The sequence below is a fragment of the Thamnophis sirtalis genome, unplaced genomic scaffold, assembly GCF_051295495.1.
Source record: "Thamnophis sirtalis isolate CommonGarterSnake01/CBP01778 unplaced genomic scaffold, rThaSir2_p1.2 scaffold_4, whole genome shotgun sequence".
NCBI lineage: Eukaryota > Metazoa > Chordata > Lepidosauria > Squamata > Natricidae > Thamnophis > Thamnophis sirtalis.
In genome coordinates, this window is record NW_028261384.1 from 43,603,610 (window position 1) to 43,623,814 (window position 20,205).

The window sequence follows — 20,205 nt, forward strand, 5'->3', positions numbered from 1 at the left end:
TCGCTCATGCAGCTGCATTCTGGACTAGCTGTAGTCTCCAAACGCTTTTCAAGAGTAGCCCCATGTAGAGCGCATTGCAATAATCCAGCCTTGAGGTGACAAGGGCATGAGTGACCGTTTGAAGTGCCCCCCGGGCCAAGTAGGGCCGCAATTGGTGTACCAGGCGAACCTGGGCAAAGTCCCCCCTGGTCACAGCCAGGAGGACACCCAAATTGCGGGCCCTCTCTGAGGGGTGTAAGTTTTCACCCCCCAGGATCAAGGACGGACTGTCTGAACTGTCCTTCGGTGGCAACATCCAAAGCCATTCGGTCTTATCGGGATTGAGTACCAATTTGTTCATCCCCATCCAGATCCTGACAGCTTCCAGGCATTGGCACATCATGTCCGCCGCTACACTGAGCTGGCATGGGGCAGATAGATACAATTGTGTATCATCTGCATATTGATGGTACTTTATCCCATGCTCTCGTATGATCTCACCCAGCGGCTTCATGTAGATGTTGAATAGGAGGGGGGACAGGACCGAACCCTGCGGCACCCCACATTTGAGGGGCCTAGGGGTTGACCTCTGTCCCCCGACCAACACCGACCTGTCGGAGAGGTAAGAGGAGAACCACCGTAAAACGGTGCTTCTCACTCCCACCTCCTCCAGACGTCGCAGAAGGATACCATGGTCGATGGTATCGAAAGCCGCTGAGAGGTCAAAAAGCACCAGGATAGAGGAATGCCCTCTATCCCTAGCCCGCCAGAGATCATCGATCAGTGCGACCAAAGCAGTTTCCATGCTATACCCAGGCCTGAAACCAGACTGAAAGGAATCCAGATAATCCGCTTCATTCAAGGTCCGTCGGAGTGAAGCGCCACCACCTTCTCAACAACCTTCCCCAGAAAAGGAAGGTTGGAGACAGGACAGTAGTTTTTCAGGATGGCTGTATCCAGGGAAGGCTTCTTGAGGAAGAGTCTCACCACCGCTTCCTTTAGTGGTTGCCGGAAGGACCCCTCCTGCAAAGATCCGTTGATAATCGCCTGGAGCCAGCCTCCTGTCACCTCCCTGCCGGTCGAGACCAGCCAGGAGGGGCACGGGTCCAGTAAGCAGGTGGAGGCGCTCATCGCTCCCATGGCCTTGTCCACTTCCTCAGGGGTGACAAATTCGAACTCATCCCAGGAAATCCGACTTAGACTTACCTCGGCATCTCGACTGGTATTGCCCAAGCGGAGTCAAGGTCTGTCCGAAACTGAGTGATTTTATCCGATAGAAACTGAACAAATTCCTCAGCTCTTCCCTGCAGGGGTTCCCCCACCCCCTCACCTTTCAGGAGGGAGAGGATCACCCTGAACAGGGTGGCTGGGTGGGATTCCGCGGACGCAATAAGAGCGGAAAAATGCATGCATTTTGCCGCCAGTATCGCCACTGGGTAAGTCCTAATAAAGGCTCTTAGTAGTGTTCGATCAGATTCAGAGTTACTAGTCCTCTAACGTCGCTCTAGGCATCTCTTTTGGCGCTTCATCTCCCGGAGTTCCTCGGTAAACCAAGGTGCCCTCCTGGATCCACTGCCGCGGAGAGGCCTCAAAGGCGCAATCCGATCCAGTGCCTCAGTCGCCAGGCAGCGACTAAGGATTCGGTCGGATTGCGGGCAAGGGAGTCAGGTATCTCTCCAAGCTCCTTCTGAAATCCCATCGGGTCCATCAGGCACCTGGGGCGGAACCACTTAATCGGTTCCACCTCCCTGCAGTGGGGGAGTAGTGTCCTGAAGTCAAACCTCAGCAAGGAGTGATCCGACCATGACAAGGGCGAGGTCTCTATTCCCCTTAATTCCAGATCACGTCTACACTGCCCCGAGAGAAATCCGAAGTCGAGTGTGTGTCCCGCTCTATGAGTTGGACCCTGAACTACTTGGGTCAAGTCCATGGTTGTCATGGAAGCCATGAACTCCTGTGCCCCCTCAGAGTGTTCGCCAAGAGACGGTAGATTAAAGTCCCCCAGCACCATTAGCCTGGGGAACTCTACTGCCAACCCGGCTACTGCCTCTAGTAGCACAGGCAGGGCTGGGAGGTAGGTACGTCAAGAAAAAGCCCACTTGAACCCCTAGGTCCAACTTCAAGAGAAGAGACTCACACCCCACAATCTCCGGGGCAGGGATCCTGTGAGGAACTAATGACTCCCGGACGACCATTGCTACTCCCCCACCCCTTCTCTGGTGTCATGGTTGGTGGAGCACCTGGAACCCATCTGGGCACATCTCTGAGAGGAGGACTCCTCCCTCTTGTCCCAGCCAGGTTTCAGTTATACATGCCAGGTCTGCTCCCTCGTCTAATATTAAGTCCCGGACGAGGGGCGCCTTATTCACAACAGACCTGGCATTTAGCAGCAGCAACCTGAGACCAGGGCCCTGATCTCTTTTGCCACCAGGTTCTTGAGGTGAGCCTGAGGGGCCGGAACAAGGAATCGCTGTAATGTAGCGAGTCCTTCTTCCCCAGTAATGGCTAGCCCTACAGCTCCCGTCATATCTCCCCCTCCCGGTCATAACCGAAATGCTCCGACCCTCTCCCCCACCCGTAGACCCCCCTCCCATGGCCCCCATTCTTCCCGGCAGGCCACACACACCATTCTAGGGCGAGGGGCGGATCCGGGCCCCCATCCACTTCTGCTTGTGCACTCAGTGGAGGGGGCTCCAGGTCGCACCCACAGTCCTATCATGTTCACTCAACAAACATTCTGCTCAGACACACCCCACAGTATTGTACATGTGTAGGTTTTCATTTTTCCTTAGCTTTTACTTAAGAGACATTTAAAAATTTGCCTGAGTCATAATTGGTTTCTGTTTTATAAATTTACTGATTATAAATTGTGTGACTAATCAATTTACAATATTTTGAAGAGATTTAATATATACACATCAATATAGCAAGTGTCTGGAAACAAACAACTGCTTTTGGCAAGTATCTTTTGAAATTCCTGTACCATTTTAGGATTTTCATTTATTTTCTACCATTCTTCCACCAAAACAATATTTATTTTCTTACCATTGTAACAGGCCCAATGTAATGATGTATATCCCTGATTGTCAGCAGGTATCATATCCCCAGGTGACAATGATTGTAAGAGTGCTCCTAATACCCCAATATGTCCACAAGCAGCAGATAAATGTATAGGTGTACGTCCTCTGCAGTCTCGTAATGTGGATTTTGCACCATGATGAAGAAGTGCTTCTACGCATTCCTCATGCCCAGTAACTGCCTGAGAGAAAATTAATAAAATATGTATTAAGTATGGATATAGGCCCTTGCAGATATGAAAAAATAAAAAGCTGTTCTCCCCAACCAGCTTTCATTTATTTTACTACAGTTGCTTTACTGATATAAAAACTAATAAGCAAATACAATTGCTAATTAGTTTTGATATCAATAAAGGACAAAGCTACTACAGAAAAAAATATTTGTAACTCAGGATTGAACTATGGAGTCCTTGGTGCTCTCTGAGTTTGGCTATTTTCTTGCAGACTTTTCATTATCTAATCAGGGTAATATTACTACATTGAACATCTTCTAGGACACTGAATGTCATTACCAGTACCTAGTTTTGTAATAAAACACACACACACACACACACACACACACACACACACACAGCAAGCTCAGAGAGCACAATGGAGCAAAATTAGATAGCTGTGGATATAAAAAGTCAGATGGGATCTTGTGATTAATATAGCTTGTTCCATACTTATCTTGCTGGACCATGCCTTTAACCAAGTAAGACATTCAATTACATCTTAGCTAAAATCTAAACATTTATATTCAGGCTGATTTCCTGGATTACACTAAAGCATCTACATTAAATTGTAGATGAGATACAATGAAGTTAAATCAGAAGTATAGATTGATCAGCTTGAACTCAGTTCTCCAACTCTAGAAATACTTTTGCTTTGGACAAATTTTCTGTCTTCATCACATTACAAAGACTTAAGTTCTTGAGCCCCGACATTCAAGGTATGGATTTGCTTCCCACCAACTTCCCTAGTAACATATTCTTAAATATTAAGATTGTTGTCTAATTATTGTTTGCTATGAGTATCATTTTAATAAATGTCCATTCTGTTTTCTGATAAAAATATTTTCTTGTATTCCTTTAGGTTTTTTTTCCAGCCTAGGATATCACCCAGAATTTAATATAAGAAAATAAAGAAGATTTGGGCAATATTCTTAGGTTATAAATTATCAACTCCATAAATGGTGAGATTCTGAAATAAAAAATAAAACATATTTAGCAATTTATTCTATCTCACAAATGCAAGCAGTATTAAGAACATTTTTCTGTAAGTTTGGGGATGCCTACTGTTGAATTCCAATTCTCTGAACTCTATTTTCCCTTCTTATCAGTAGCTCCCTAGAAACTAAATTGCCCATTACTGCACTTCAAATCCCAAATGGCAAAGAGAATCTGAAAAAAGAGAAAATATATTCTTCCAGACCAATTGTGATGAAAATATGAAGTTGGATACAGATGGAATATTTCTAAAGAATAAGATAATACATTGAATTTTTTTTTGGAAGGGACCATAGTAATATAAATTATATATATTTTTAATTATAGGAATGATATAAGATTTATACATTCACTGTGAATAATGTAGATTAATACAGTAAACTGGATTTAGACTATTGCAATACATTTTCGTACAATCTATTGCATTTATAAGTTATTATTTCAACGACACCTGCTTAGTCTGGATCCAACATAATATTTCTGTTACCTTAGTTGGAATTGCAGCAATGCTACCTATTGAAGCAAAGAGCAGGGTGGGGGTAGGAGGACACACCTGTTGTCTCTCTTACCCCTCTGTGTAATGCTGTTCTTCCCCATTTATCTTTGGCATCTACATTTGCTCCTTTGTTGAGCAGGGAATAGACACAATCTGTATGTCCATTAAGAACAGACAACATCAAAGGGGTTCTGAAAGACAAAGATAACATAATGTACAGTAACAGCATCATTCTGCTATCATGCTCATAACCTGTTTAAATAGGCAGTGAGAAACAATATAAGGAAACCTGATCCATGAGTTGTACCTCCAACAGCAAAGGTCCTGTACATTTAAATGACAGAAATCACATCCTTTTCAAAAGGATCTTGTGTCTTTTACTACTCGGGTGAGAGATCACTGCAGACAATCATGATCGCTGACCAGGAAAACTCAAAAAGCAACACTTTCCCTTAAATTCTATATTGTTACCAGAAAACTACATGAGAAATCACCAGGAGTCTGCCCTACCCCAAAAAGTACTATGAAACAGAACTAGGGTTCCAAGTTACTATACTTTCTATTCATTTTATTGTTTTTAGTAATACAATGTTATTCTGGACTATCGAGTTTTATTTCTTTAAAAAGAACTGCAAAAATGATAAAGCTTATTTTCATTTGCAATATTCTATAATGTACAGACTTTGGATACACATTCCTGTAATGTATATATGGTTTTAAATTATATTCCTAAATAAAATAACCATTTTCTCTGATGTTTTTATTAGAACCTCTGGATTTCTTGCCAGATGGTCTGAAACTTTGCCCTTTGGGTCTGAATGGGGAGGAACAAGTTTAAAGACATCTGTGATAAAACTCAGTGGCAGCATATTGCTAATTACTTTGGTATCATGGATCTTTCATCTTTAGTTCTAAGTGGGGCTATTATGTATTATTTGATAAAACTGGTGTGCAATTTTGGTTTTTTCCTTAACTTTTAGCTCCTGCTCAAACAGCAGATGATATCAGTGCCATAAAGTAAACTAAACCAAGAAATCAATTTCATAATTCCAGCTAAAGCTGCTCTTTACCTGACTGTTGTGGACTTAAAATATATTTTACTCTTGCTGCCTTGGCAATGAAGCTGGTGTTATTTCACCAGAAATTCTTCTTTACTCTGAATAAGGGTAGCTATAGCCAGAAAGACCTTTGTACAAAGTCATCTCTTCCACCAATTTGGGCTTTTCCTAGATTGGAGTTCCTTGTCACGGTTACTTGTGTACCAGTCATTTCTATATCAACCATAGAACATTCTTGATGACTTTGAGCCAAACATGCCTCCACATAGTAGTTGTTATGAGGACATAATTTAGGGAGACTCTTAACTGAAGCCATCTCAAAACTACCCCACAAAAAGGCAATATATAATCAGAATAATAATTATATTCTATAACTTATATTATGTTATGTAATAATAGATAACATTTAACACATTTATTTTATGTATTTGATATAACAATGCATGCTAATAAATACATTAAGAAGGCTAATACACATTATAGTTACATTGCAGTTATCTGCAATAGATAAGCCCACGTTGCAACTTTTCTCACTTTAGATACAATTATTTGAAACTTACTGTCCATTTCCATCTTGAATATCCACAGCATTCTGTGGTTCTGCATTTCCAATTAACAACCGCAAGCATTCTGAATGACCATTTGTAGCTGCAAAATACCATCAACAAATAGTAATCATAACCAGTGATTAAGAACAAGTCTATTTTGAAGAGTTACATTTACCATACAAAACCATTTTTAAGATGTAATAGATATAAAACTGATACATCAGTTCTTGTTTTATGAAAGACACGAATCACCTAGCTGAAATTAATGGATCACCTCAAATCTAAGTACATCTGTATTCAATCTTCTTTATGCAAATATTTTTATATTATGTAATCATTTGAAATGTATTCTTTAATATAAAACTTCCTTGTTTAATATTTAAATGGCAACCAGACCATTTAATGGTCTGGTTGCCAGCACACTTACAGATGTGATTCAAAATATTAGTTATCACCTACAAAGTTAAATGGAATAGAAATAAGTTATTTGAGCATCTGCCTATCTCCTATGATTTCTGCCAATAGAAACAGATCAAGTTGGTGTGTGACAGTTCCACTTGGTTAAATAGTGCCATCTACTGGGAGCCAGGAAGTATGCCTTCTGTAATGGTACCAGTGCTTGTTAATTGGAGACACTAAAGATATGACTGTTCTCCCAGGGCTTAGATGAGGTGTTTGTGGAAAATTTTGCTGGATATTTTTTGTACATTGTTTTTTTGCCAAGTACACAGATTATCATGTTTTTAATCTATTTTATATTTTGATTTTACCTTGCTTTTGTTATATTGGAAAGTGCCCAGATTCAGTTCAATGAAATAACATTAAATAAACTAATTTCTTTTAAACATAGAATTATGTGATTGTAGCATCACCAAGACCCAAATACCTAAAACATTTCTACAATGGACCTGTTGGAATGAAAACCAGAAAGGAGAGGCCATAACACGCTTCCATCTGTAAAATAATCTTCCACTATGATAGAAAAACTATGTATTTACCAGCAGCATGTATTGGTGTTCTCTTTATAACGTAGTCTTTTACCAAGATAGAGGCTCCCTGATTAATGAGTACATCCACACATTCAACATGTCCCTTAAAAGCTGCAAGATCCAAAGGTGTTCTTCCATTATTGTTCCGGACATCAAGATCCAACAAAGACTGCACTAATACTTCCAAAGCTTGGTGATGTCCATGATAGGCCTAAACAAAAATAATAATAATGAAGACATTGCACATACCTTAGATGTCCACAAAGACAAGTAATTACTGAACTATAAATATTAAATCATACAGATATCAGGTAGCTTTAAATAATCCTACATTCAATGTTGGATACAATGAGTACTTACAGCTAAATGCAATGGACTAATCGGTGTCCTGTTGTCTGAATCATTCAGCATGTCAGACCCTGATGTTTCCATTAACTAAATAAAAATACAGTTGATAATGCAATCAGATGTTTTTAGTTTAACATAAATACCTATTATTCCATTTTAACTAATGGATAAGAAATATCAAAGTTCAGTCTATAAAATACAAATGTCTTTACTAAAAAAAATCCAAACATTACATGACAAATGATGGACAGGTAGACGAGTGTGTGGGTGCATGACTGGATGCATGATGTTTCTAGCTATCAGGACAGTAATAATCTGAAATGCTTTGGATTCTATTGTAAAAAGCTGCTAGTTGCATGTGGGAATACAAAGATACACCTTTCTGCATCTCTTTATAGCAGCAAGGTACTTGTCCAGTACTAATATCGGACAAGTACCTTTCACAGCAACCAGAAAAACTGAAAGCAGCTTCAAAAGGCTGGAGACAGATATATATGAATGAATGTGCATTCTGATTAACTTTTAATAGAATCATACATATTGTTTAATAAAATATATCTGATTTCTCAATCTGATTTCTACATTTCAGAATATTTATGATTTCCACAGCAAAGATTCTTGTACTTACAACATCTAAAGGTGTTTCATTGGCAATCTGTAATGAAATCAATTTTAATACAAGTTAAGTCTGAAGTGTTAAAATGTAAGTTATTCAAACAATTTAGAATTAAGCAAGATAGCCCTTGCTTAATCAATCATTCATTCAGCAACCATCCAAGGTTACAATGACACTTGATAAATGGTAGTTATGAACTGTCCTTGAAGTTAAGAGTAATTCTCAAAGCACTTGCTAGAATGCAAGTAGATCTGTAATGCTGGGGTATAACTATATTTTTTTTAAATGCAAGCAGATTCTAATTAAAATGTATATGAAAATAGCTATATATACAGTATTTATCTATTAAATTTATTTATTTATTTACATTACAATAGCAAAATAATGAAATAATAAACAACGAAAATAGTTTATTTAATAAACTAGCAAATAATTAAATAAAATAATAATGAGATTAAAAGATGGGAAGGAGGAATCGGGGAATGTAGAGGGGAAGTTGCTATTAATCTAGTAGTCACCTCTAGTAGTATCATACTTAATGGATATGTCTACTAATTTAATCAAATCTTTAATATTATCATTAGCTTGAAATAAAACATTCAGATATGACCGAGACTGGGCTTCATGCTGTTTAGAGTTCAAATAAAAGTATTACATGATTCCAAGAAGATAGCACAGAATGCTCAAAGGCTTCTAATACAGTATAATGACCTGGAATTCATATGAATAGATACAAAGATTTTCAAATTCGGTTTAACTTTTCAAAACTCAATACTAAACTTCATTTTCTGCACTAATTTAATTATCCATTTTTTTCTTTTTAACTTTTAAAAATAATTTATCAATTTTTTTTCTAAAATAGAGTTTTGCATTAATGATTATTTATTTCTAAACATAATTCACATTTATTTTTCCTACCAATTCAAGGCATAAACGATGTCCGTAAGCAGCAGCATAATGAACAGCATTGTAACCTTGCTTGTCTCGAATCCCTGGGTTTGCATCATTTCGAAGTAAGTATTTCAGGCACCTAAACAAAATGAATAAAATTTTAATATACTTATTCAATGAGAAGGGACAGCCTAACATGAAATAGTTACTTTTGAATCTTCTCCCTTACCCAGATTATGGTATTATGAAATATGGCAAAGACTTATATTGCTGGGGATGCAAATCTAGTCCAATCTAGAATAGTATTTTCTTACAAGATTTCTAGGTCTGTGAAGGAATGATATGCTAAAGCTTATTTTCCTGTGTGCATTACTATGTCCCTGCATTCTAAAAGATCTAATCTAATGTTTTTCAAACTAAGCAACTTTAACTTAATGTGGATTTCTGGCTAGGATATTCTGGAAATTGAAGTTCATACATCTTAATGTTTGAAAAACAGTGATCTAATCAATATTTATTTTTAGTGTCCTTTCACAATTATCATCAATATTGCAAATAATTTGTTTCTATGAATGTAATATTCTTTGAATTTAAATAATATCAACCAATGTTCTTTGCATATTCAGCAGTTACAATATGGGAATCTAAAAACAAGTAGCCCATAAAAGTTTTTGATGTCTCTATTTTTATAGTTAGTCTCTATTTTTTTTAAAAAGGAAACTGTTGCAGTAGAATTAAGAACAAGCAAATGAACCTTTCATTCTACCCTGTTTTCTGTTACTGGAAAGTTTAGGAGGATAACTGCATTGGTAAAAAGCTACATTATATCATTAATTTCTGATTATGTAACTATATAATTAATATTTAATTACCAAATTATACTGAGAATTATAGAAGCTATTGATTAGCACAATTTGTGAAGAGAGAGGTTTGAGGTAAGATCTGTGTTTCAATTACAATTTTATATATTTAATTTTACAGCACAAGTCATAACAAAAATTAATTAATCGACATGGAATGTGTTACATACTTAATGTGTCACATACTTTAATAGTAGGAATTGTTTTTTTTTTCAATAACATATAATATCCTGCATAATCATACAGATTGAACATGCAGGAGTAACATCATAATTATCATAATAGGCTGTTCTCTTTAAAATTATTCTTCTTTTAAATATAAGGTAATCTGTCAAGAAACCTTTTTGGAAGGAAATTATTGCTGTATTGCAGCATGCAAATATTACACATTATGTTAAATATTTATAACAAATCATATTTCATTTTAGTCAAAAGAAAATTCAGCGCTGAATCAGGTTTATGTCCAAGTGAGAAGCTATAGTAAGGAAGTTTGCGATTTCAAAAAGAACGCCATACTTACTTTCCATCAGTGTCTGATGCAGCTGCATAATGTAGTGGTGTACAACCTCTTTCATCAAGGTCATTTACGCTAGCTCCAGAACCCACAAGGGCAAACAGACACTTGTAATTACAGTTGGCAGCGGCATAGTGGAGTGGAGTTCTGTAGTGTATAAATATACATATATTTTTAAAAAGCACAGAAATGTGTATAGTGTTATATACTGAAAAACTTATCTCCAATGCACAACTATCTAATAAACATTCTCTTTCCAATTCTTATTTTCTGGAGGTCTCTTACATAGAGAGTATTTTAATCAAATATGTGTTTTACATCAATTAGTCCTGTTTAACTCCTACAATTGAATTCTTTATTGAGTGCAGTGCATGTATATGTATACTACTTGTATAATATACTAAATAGGCAAAATTGCAAAAAGTTATAATTTTAATGCAAAATGTCAGCCTGCTTTGGTGGTAGGCAGGAAGTTAAGGATGGAAATTAAAGTGACTCACCTGCCATTTACTCCTATTTTCTCTTTATTCTTGAGAAAGAAAATTAACCATTGGACAAGGCCCCTAACATATGGGGTGCCGCAGGGTTCGGTCTTGTCCCCCCTACTTTTCAACATCTACATGAAACCGCTGGGCGAGATCATTCGGCGGCACGGGATAAAATACCACCAGTATGCGGACGATACTCAGTTGTATCTGTCCGCCCCGTGCCAACTCAATGAAGCGGTGGACGTGATGAACCAGGGCCTTGAAGCTGTTAGGGACTGGATGAGGGCTAACAAACTCGTGCTCAACCCAGATAAGACCGAGTGGCTGTTGTGTTTCCCTCCCACTAATTCGGCAAGTATTCCATCTCTCAGGCTGGGGGGTCAAACACTACGCCCCTCAGACAGAGTCCGCAACTTGGGAGTCCTCCTGGACCCACAGCTGACTTTTGAACACCATTTGTCAGCTGTGACCAGGGGGGCATTTGCCCAGGTTCGCCTGGTGCACCAGTTGCGCCCCTACCTGAACCGGGAGGCTCTCACAACAGTCACTCGTGCCCTTGTGACCTCTAGGCTGGAGTACTGCAATGTGCTCTACATGGGGCTGCCCTTGAAGAGTATTCGGCGACTTCAGCTAGTCCAGAATGCGGCCGCGCGAGCGATTGTGGGTGCACCTCGCTTCACCCACATAACACCTATCCTCCGTGAGCTGCACTGGCTACCTGTCGATCTCCGGGTACGCTTCAAGGTGCTACTTGTCACCCATAAAGCCCTTCATGGTAGTGGATCTGGGTACTTGAGAGACCGCCTACTGCCAATTACCTCCACTCGACCTATTAGATCCCATAGATTAGGCCTCCTCCGAGTCCCATCTGCCAGTCAATGTCGACTGGCAACCACGCGGAGGAGAGCCTTCTCGATGGCAGCTCCGACCCTATGGAACGATCTCCCCGTGGAGATTCGTACCCTCACCACCCTCCAGACCTTCCGCACAGCCCTCAAAATCTGGCTATCCCATCAGGCCTGGGGCTAAAGACTGTAACCCACCCGAATGGTATGAATGTTGTGCTTTTTAATGACGTACTGTCCTACGTGTTAAATGTTTGTTTCCCCCCCCCATTCGAGTTGTAAGCCGCCCTGAGTCCCCCCAGGGAAAAGGGCGGCATATAAATAAACTTCTCAAATCTCAAATCTCACAACTATATTAAACACAACTAAAGGATTGTATTATAGAATAACAGCCATTTTGTTGGTAGATTTCATCAGCATGATTTCAGGATAGTACGACACCAGAGATAAACACTGTGAGTCACATGTAACTGTTGTCTTAGATTAGTCATTGACTAAGTACCTTCTATGACACAAAGTGGCATAATGGATAGATCCTGAGGGCACTTTGGGAGTTGCTCAAGGATCTGGTGGGCAGTTCAGTTGAAACTTCTCACTGTGATGCAATCATATCCAATACCATGGCTACCCTCCTGTTTCAGTAAGTGAAATACCAGGGTAGCCATGTTATTGGACATGACTGCCTCACAAGTGGCTTTTATCTTCTTGCAGATCCACGGGGGCTCCTTTGTTCTCTGAAGAATTTAAGGACATAAAGTGGCCCAGATATCCCAGTTATGTATTTTTATTGTGTGACAAAGAGGTAATGCAGTAGAAATCCTGACCTACTGCCAGTTCAGGGTCTGAGTGGAAAGAAACAGATTTAGAGTAAACATACTAAGTAGACCAAACCATTCCAGGTTAGTACCATCTTTTGCTCTGAAGAAAGGTCTATTCACCTATTGAAAAGTGGTCTGCAAGTTGAGAAATTCCTAGATTGACAAGTTATGCTTTGGGTTAGCACAACTGAGAGACATTGGTAGAATTGCATGTCATATGCTGGATTAAGCCTGGATTCAGAAGCCCTGCTTATAGTCACTCATGCTTTAGTCATCCCCTATTTGAATTATTCTAACATGCTAAACATGCTATACATGCTATCCATGAAGCTCCTATGGTTTTCCCAGTAATAATTTATGGCTGTGAGAGCTGGACTACAAGGAAGGCTGAGCACCAAAGAATTGATGCTTTCAAATTGTGGTGTTTAAGAAGACAATGGAGGATCCCTTGGACTGCAAGGAGATCAAATCAGTCAATCCTGGAGGAAACAAACCCTGACTGTTCCTTGGAAGGATAGATACTGAAGCTGAAGTTCAAATACTTTAGCCACCTAATGAGAGGTTAGAAGAAAAGATCCTGATGTTAGGAAGATTGAAAGCAAAAGGAGAAGGGTACAGCAGAAGATGAGATGGTTAGATAATGTTATCGATGCAATGAACATGAATCTGAGCAAACTCCAGGATACAGTGGAGGTTGGAGGGACTGAACTGCTATAGTCCATAAGGTTGCAAACAGCTGGTCATGACTTAGCAATTAAACAATACAAAATATGCCAGCTTAGACACTAATTGGTGTTTCCCTTTATATTTGGATATAAGTTCCTACTAGCTTTGGGCTTAGTTATGTTGTAGGATTGTCTTCTCCCATAGTTATTTGCCTGTCCAACCTGCTCAAATAGGATAAACTCATTCCAGGCCCAAATATCTAATAATGCCATTTGACAGAACTTATAAAATGCTTTTTTAATTGCTAGTCTGATGCTTTAGAGCCTTTTTTTCTATGGAAAACTTGTAAACTCTTTTTGGGGGGGGGGGATTTCAAGAAAACAGACATGGCTTTTCTATCTAACTAAGGAGAAAGACATGTTAAGAATATTGGGATGCACTGTCAGAAATATATTTTCTGTATCCTTTATTTATTTATTATAATTATGATTTTAATGGGTCTATTTTTGTTGAGATGTGCTAAAGTTACTCAGAGCTCTTAAGAATGAGCAAATGCAAATATTAGTTAGTTAGTTAGTTGGTTAGTTATAAAGTGACACATCATTTTTAGCTCCCGTTGCAACAACATTCCTGTTTAGACAACAATAAACTGATCACCTTCATAACTTAAATCAGGCAGCCATGGACAGCTTGTAATAAGGACCTACAAGTTTATAAACTTTTAACATTATTATATGCATTTATATACATTAGACAATAACTCTTCACTCAATGTGGCCTAGGCAAGCCAAAAGGTTGAACATGCCTGGTTTAAACAACCTTCTATTTATACCACCATATGCATATTTATGTAGAGCTATCCTTGTAGCATTCTCTCTTACCTTCCAAATTTGTCTTTTTTATTAAAATCTGCACCTGTGTTGAGCAACAGATTAAGGCACTCCAAATTTCTGAAAGTTAAATTAAAAGTTAATATCAGATTATACTTTTTTAAAAAGCACATGACCTGTGACTTAAGACTTTGAAATAATATTTTATAAAATAGCATTATAAATGCTCTAATATTTTAGATTTCTATGCATAATTATATCTCCATGTGTTTATGCCAACAATGTTAACAAGATTGTTTTTTCCTTTACCCCAATTATTTCCAATTCTCAGAATACAAAAGATTCCTGCAGTTTCTTTGGTAAGGTTTTTCAGAAGTGATTTGCCATTGCCTCCTTCTTAGGAATGAGAGAAACTGACTAGCCTAAGGTCACCTACCTGCCTTTATGCCTAAGGTGGGACTAGAACTTATAGTATCCAAGTTTTTAGCCTGATATCTTAATCACTACAACAGAATTGCTCTTAGCAGAGGTATATAAATCAATACAATACAATACAATAGTATAGTTGGAAGGGACCTTGGATGTCTTCTAGTCCAACCCCCTGCCTAGGCAGGAAACCCTATACTGTTTCATACAAAAGACTTCCAGTGTTGGGGCATTCACAACTTCTGGAGGCAAGCTGTTCCACTGATAACCATTTTAACTGTCAGGAAATTTCTCCTCAGTTCTAAGTTGCTTCTCTCCTTGATTAGTTTCCACCCGTTGCTTCTTGTTCTACCCTGAGGTGCCTTGGAGAATAGTTTGACTCCCTCTTCTTTGTGGCAACCCCTGAGATATTGGAACACTGCTATCATGTCTCCCCTAGTCCTTCTTTCTATTAAACTAGACGTACCAGTTCCTGTAACCGTTCTTCATATGTTTTAGTCTCCAGTCCCCTAATCATCTTTGTTGCTCTTCTCTGAACTCTTTCTAGAGTCTCCACATCTTTTCTACATCATGGTGACCAAAACTGAGCGCAGTATTCCAAGTGTGACCTTACCCAAGGCATTATAAAGTGGTATTAACCCTTCACGTGATCTTGATTCTATCCCTGTTAATGCAGCCTAGAACTGTGTTGGCTTTTTTGGCAGCTGCTGCACACTGCTGGCTCATATTTAAATGGTTGTCCACTAGGACTCCAAGATCCCTCTCACAGTTACTACTATTGAGCAAGATACCACCTATACTGTACCTGTGCATTTTGGTTTTCTTGCCTAAATGTAGAACCTTATTTTTTTCATCACTGAATTTCATTTTATTAGATAGCGCCCAATGTTCAAGTTTATCAAGATCCTTCTGTATCTTAAGCCTGTCTTCTGGAGTGTTGGCTATTCCTGCCAGCTTAGTGTCATCTGCAAATTTGATGAGTTCCCCATTTATTCCCTCATCCAAATCATTGATGAAGATGTTGAAGAGTACTGGGCCTAAAACAGAGCCTTGTGGTACTCCACTACATACCTCCCTCCATGTAGATGCAGTTCCATTGAGGACTACATGTTGAGTGTGATTGGTCAGCCAGTTACGAATCCATCTGGTGGTGATGCTGTCTAACCTACATTTTTCTACTTTATCTAGTAGTAGGTTATGGTTTACCTTATCAAATGCTTTACTGAAGTCCAAGTAAACTATATCGACAGCATTCCTCTGGTCACTAATTTTGTCACATTGTCAAAGAATGCCATAAGATTAGTGTGATATGATCTGTTTTTGACAAACCCATGTTGGCTTTTGGCTATTACTTTGTTTGCTTCTAGGTGTTCGCTAATTTGTTGCTTGATTATCTTTTCCAGAACCTTTCCTGATGTTTAGGTCAGGTCTGTAGTTTCCTAGATCTATTTTTTCCCCTTTTTTGAAGAAGGGAACATCCTCCAACAGAATGTAGTTTTAATTGAGGATACTTTCAAATCCAAAATTTAAAACTTTCTTGAACTATAAAAATACATACCCTCCAGCTGCAGCTGCATGAAGGCAAGTCCTGCCAAAGTCATCTGAAGTATCTATTTCAAAGCCTGTGAAAGAAGGATTTTTTGAAACTACTAATAAAATTCATCAACTTTATCAATTTGTAATAACATGCCATTAGGCAATTTTTATTATACTGTAACTCATTCTTTATAGAACTATAGTGTTATCAACATGATGCTTATTTAATGTGTGAAAAGTGTTTTCATCTTAGTTTTGAGAGATCAATAATTTTATTTTTAAGATAGAATATCACATTATGGTCTACTGCAGTGGCTCCCATCATTTTGGGCACCAGGGACCGGTTCAATGGAGAAAGGTTTTGCAAATGAAGGGTGCGGTTTTCGTACTGCCTGCATTCCATGGATAGGGTTTCGTTTGTTTGTGCATCCTAGTTGCTGGTATGTTAAGGAACTCCTGGTCTAGTGTAATGTGGAAGAGATTATGAACATACAGTTCTGCCTGTCTCCTTCTTAGCAAAGCCAGAAGATAAAGTTTCTGTTTTTAAACTGAAGTAGAGACATGTTAAAGAAAAGAAAATCAACAATATATATTTTACTTAAAATGAAAATAATTCTCTTTCATCTCTTTCATATACCACTGAAGTGATCAAAAATAAAATAATTATTTTTCCAAATATCTATTCTATTCAAAGTTTTGTACTTTATAAAATCAGGAAAGGGTTGTTAATTTCTAGTGCAATTTTCTCTTAATATAAAATTTCATCAAAGAGATACATGATTTGAATGTATAATAATTTTCAAGAATAAATGCTTATGCCATATATTCACTACAATTAAAATTGTACGTCCTTCAAAAATTAAATGAAGAAAGTGTAACTGAATCTAGTTTAAGTTCTAGGAATGGAAATAAAAATAATGCACAATAATAGAGAAATCAGGAAAATAGGAAATACTTATTTTTACTGTTTAAAAATAATACTTCAAATTAGAGCACTTTTTCTTATACCATTGTCAAAATTGAAATAGTACAGACTTAGTAGTAGGCAAATGGGAGTCTTACCTTGGTCACTCTATCCCCAATCAATTAAGTTAATAAGACTGTAAACAAACTCATAATATTTGTTAAGTATCTACTAACATTCTTATTTCTTTCACTCAGCAAAAAATAATAAAAAACTAACAATATTGATTTCATCTATAGTAAAAATTAAAAGTGTAATTATTTCTTTAACCTAGAAAAAAATAAATTTAGTATAAACCTTGTCTATTAGTTATCTGTAGATGTCATGTAGAGTTGTGAAAAGTAAGGTACTCTCTACTGAATTTTTTACTTTATCAATAAATTTCAAAATATAGATATTTGATCTTAATTTCAACAATATTGATAGATAAAGGGGATATTAGTAAAAATATTATGCACGTTTATATTTTGTAGTAAAATATATATATTTTGTATGTGGAAAATACGCAGGTAGTCCTTGACTAACCTAAAATTAAGCCCAAAATTTCCATTGCTAAGCAAGGCAGTTGTTAAATAAATTTTACCCATTTTATGACTTTTCTCGCCACAGTTAAGTGAATCATTGCAGTTGTTAAGTTAGTAGCAAGTTTGTTAAGTGAATGTAGCTTCTGTGTTGACTTTGCTTGTTGTAAGGTTGAAAAAGATGATCGTATGATCCTGGGGCATTACAACTATCATAAATACATGCTAGTTATCAAGCACCCAAATTCTGATCACATTATTTTGGGATGCTGCAATGGTTGTAAGTGTAAAAAACAGTCATAAGACACTTTTTTCAATGCCATTGTAACTTCAAATGGTCACTAAAAAAATGGTTGTAAATCAAACACTGCCTATAAGTACATTTCTACATATATCATGTTCTTTTAACAACTCCATAATTCCTTGCAGAGTGGAGTCTTGGCAACAGAATGGAGCTAGCAGAGTATTTACTGGCCGGATGCTCTTCCTGTCATCAATGCAGAGTTTTGTTCAGCAGATATATTTTCATTGTGCCCAGAGAAAGAAATATCTGCATCTACCTAGGATCATACTCACAGCTTCCTGATTATGAGGCAAGAGCTCCACCCCTAGGCCACTGCACCACTCCACATTTCTACATATATTACCTTAAATATCTGAAATTATAATCAGGCATGCTAAATCAGATTCAAATGATTAGAACACTGCCAGAGATGATATCGGATGGACCTGTTTTGTTTAAGTTTCAAAGAAAATTTACATTTTTTGTAAAAATTACATTTTTTGTAAAAATTACATTTTTTGTAAAAATTACATTTTTTGTAAAAATTACATTTTTTGTAAAAATTACATTTTTTGGGGTAAAAATTTACATTTTTTTATAAGAATTTACAATTTTGGGGGGAAAATTACAAATAATTGCCTACATGCCCAGGTAGCCATCACTGCAAGTGTAGCCCAAAAGCCAAAGATGATGAATAACATCACATGATTCACAGGTGTTCTCATGAGGCTACCATTAGAAAGAAGCTGCATAAGTTAGATACATGGGAGGTATGCTAAAGAAAGCGAGAAGACTGCTGTCTGGAAAAACATTTGAGCAAGATTAACATTTGCTCATGAGCATCTGAACATCATGACTATTCCATGATTTCTTGAACAGTGTGCTCTAGAGGGACAACGTAAAGATATAGAGATATATAACCACAATACCAAAAGAAGTGTATGGTGAAAAGCAAAGATGGTATTTCATCAGAAGAACCTGAACCCAGCCTTAAAGTCTGGTGATGAAATGATTTGGGGCTGCTTTCCTGCATTTGGGTGTGGGCAGCTCCTCATCATAGAATCTTCTATAAATTCTTTTTTGTACCAGAAGCTGCTTGACAACAATCAAATTTAATCTAGAGTGGGCCTTGTTACATGACAATGATCCTAAACATTCCAATAAGTCCACCAGGAATTCCTGAAAAAAAGAAATAAATGGTTCTGGAATGGGCAAGTCTAAATCCCATTCAGATGTTGTGGATGACTGAAACACACTATGCTTTCAAGAAACTCTCAAACATTGCCCAACCTCAATACATCCACCCCGGGGGGGAAATTCTGGATGAAACAGTGGGGGGGAAAATCCTCACAGTTGATATCAAAAAGTTATAAGAAATACCTACTTAAGACTTTTTGATTGCAAAGCCATGTTTTCATAGGGCTTTTTATTCAATGTTCATAGGTCTGTAGATAAAATATACACTTGTTCATATATGTTAAAAAGTAAAACACTGTACATGAGATGTGCTTTCTCTGTAATGGCTGTATGGTTTAAGGTAGTGTGATTGCAAATTATTTGAATATCTCCCTACTTCTTTTGTATGGAGGGTGAAGGCTTTCCTTAAAGGGCTTTAATCAGGCTGTATCATGCCACTGTCTTATCTTCTCAGGAAAGTCTTATCACAGCAAAAGCATAGCAAGACAGCTGACATCTGCCTTCAGTTTGAGTATAAATATGCTATGTCTGACAAGAAACCTGACCTCTGAATTTCTGTCACTTCCAGGGGTAAAGTCAACTGAGCTACTTTCACATTCCGTCCCCAGCTCTGAACTGGAATTTAAATACATGCCTATGAATCTCTGCTCAATGGGTGCACTGACTTTCTGGCAAGCAAAAAGGAAAACCGAACCTTTGACCTTTCTTCTAGGTCAAGCAGCTGAACTGAAAGCTTATTTATGCACTACAAGAATACCCTCTAAGCTTAGGACACAGTAGGAATTCTACAGCTCCAATGCTGCATTTTAGATATACAACAAAAGGTTAGGGACATGATTCTGTCTCTGGTGGAATAGAGTAGAAATCTGGTACCAGCAAATACTTGGCTAGCAAGACCTAGCAAATTTATCTGCTTCCATTTTAGACACTTTTTCCAAATTGCAAAACAAAAATCAACAATGCTTTGTAATTCAGATTGAAAGGCACTTCTGTACTTTTTGAAATACATTACATTTTAACTTTGGGATTTGATTATTATAACTATTA

The 20,205-nt window shown here is 37.7% G+C and overlaps 1 protein-coding gene across 4 annotated transcripts in view; it reads right to left on the reverse strand.

The window, feature by feature from the left end:
* The window catches only part of ANKRD28 (ankyrin repeat domain 28), a 94,858-nt gene that overhangs the window by 21,531 nt on the left and 53,122 nt on the right, over nt 1-20,205 (reverse strand). For all 4 annotated transcript variants that reach the window (XM_014061515.2, XM_014061514.2, XM_087712823.1 and 1 more), the window contains 10 exons: nt 16,216-16,279; nt 14,283-14,351; nt 10,591-10,731; nt 9,238-9,349; nt 8,332-8,358; nt 7,716-7,790; nt 7,365-7,566; nt 6,379-6,466; nt 4,834-4,951; nt 3,025-3,238 (listed from right to left, as the gene is read on the reverse strand). In XM_014061515.2, coding sequence (XP_013916990.1) covers nt 3,025-3,238; nt 4,834-4,951; nt 6,379-6,466; nt 7,365-7,566; nt 7,716-7,790; nt 8,332-8,358; nt 9,238-9,349; nt 10,591-10,731; nt 14,283-14,351; nt 16,216-16,279 — 1,110 coding nt within the window. The remainder of the gene's footprint in view (nt 1-3,024; nt 3,239-4,833; nt 4,952-6,378; nt 6,467-7,364; nt 7,567-7,715; nt 7,791-8,331; nt 8,359-9,237; nt 9,350-10,590; nt 10,732-14,282; nt 14,352-16,215; nt 16,280-20,205) is intronic.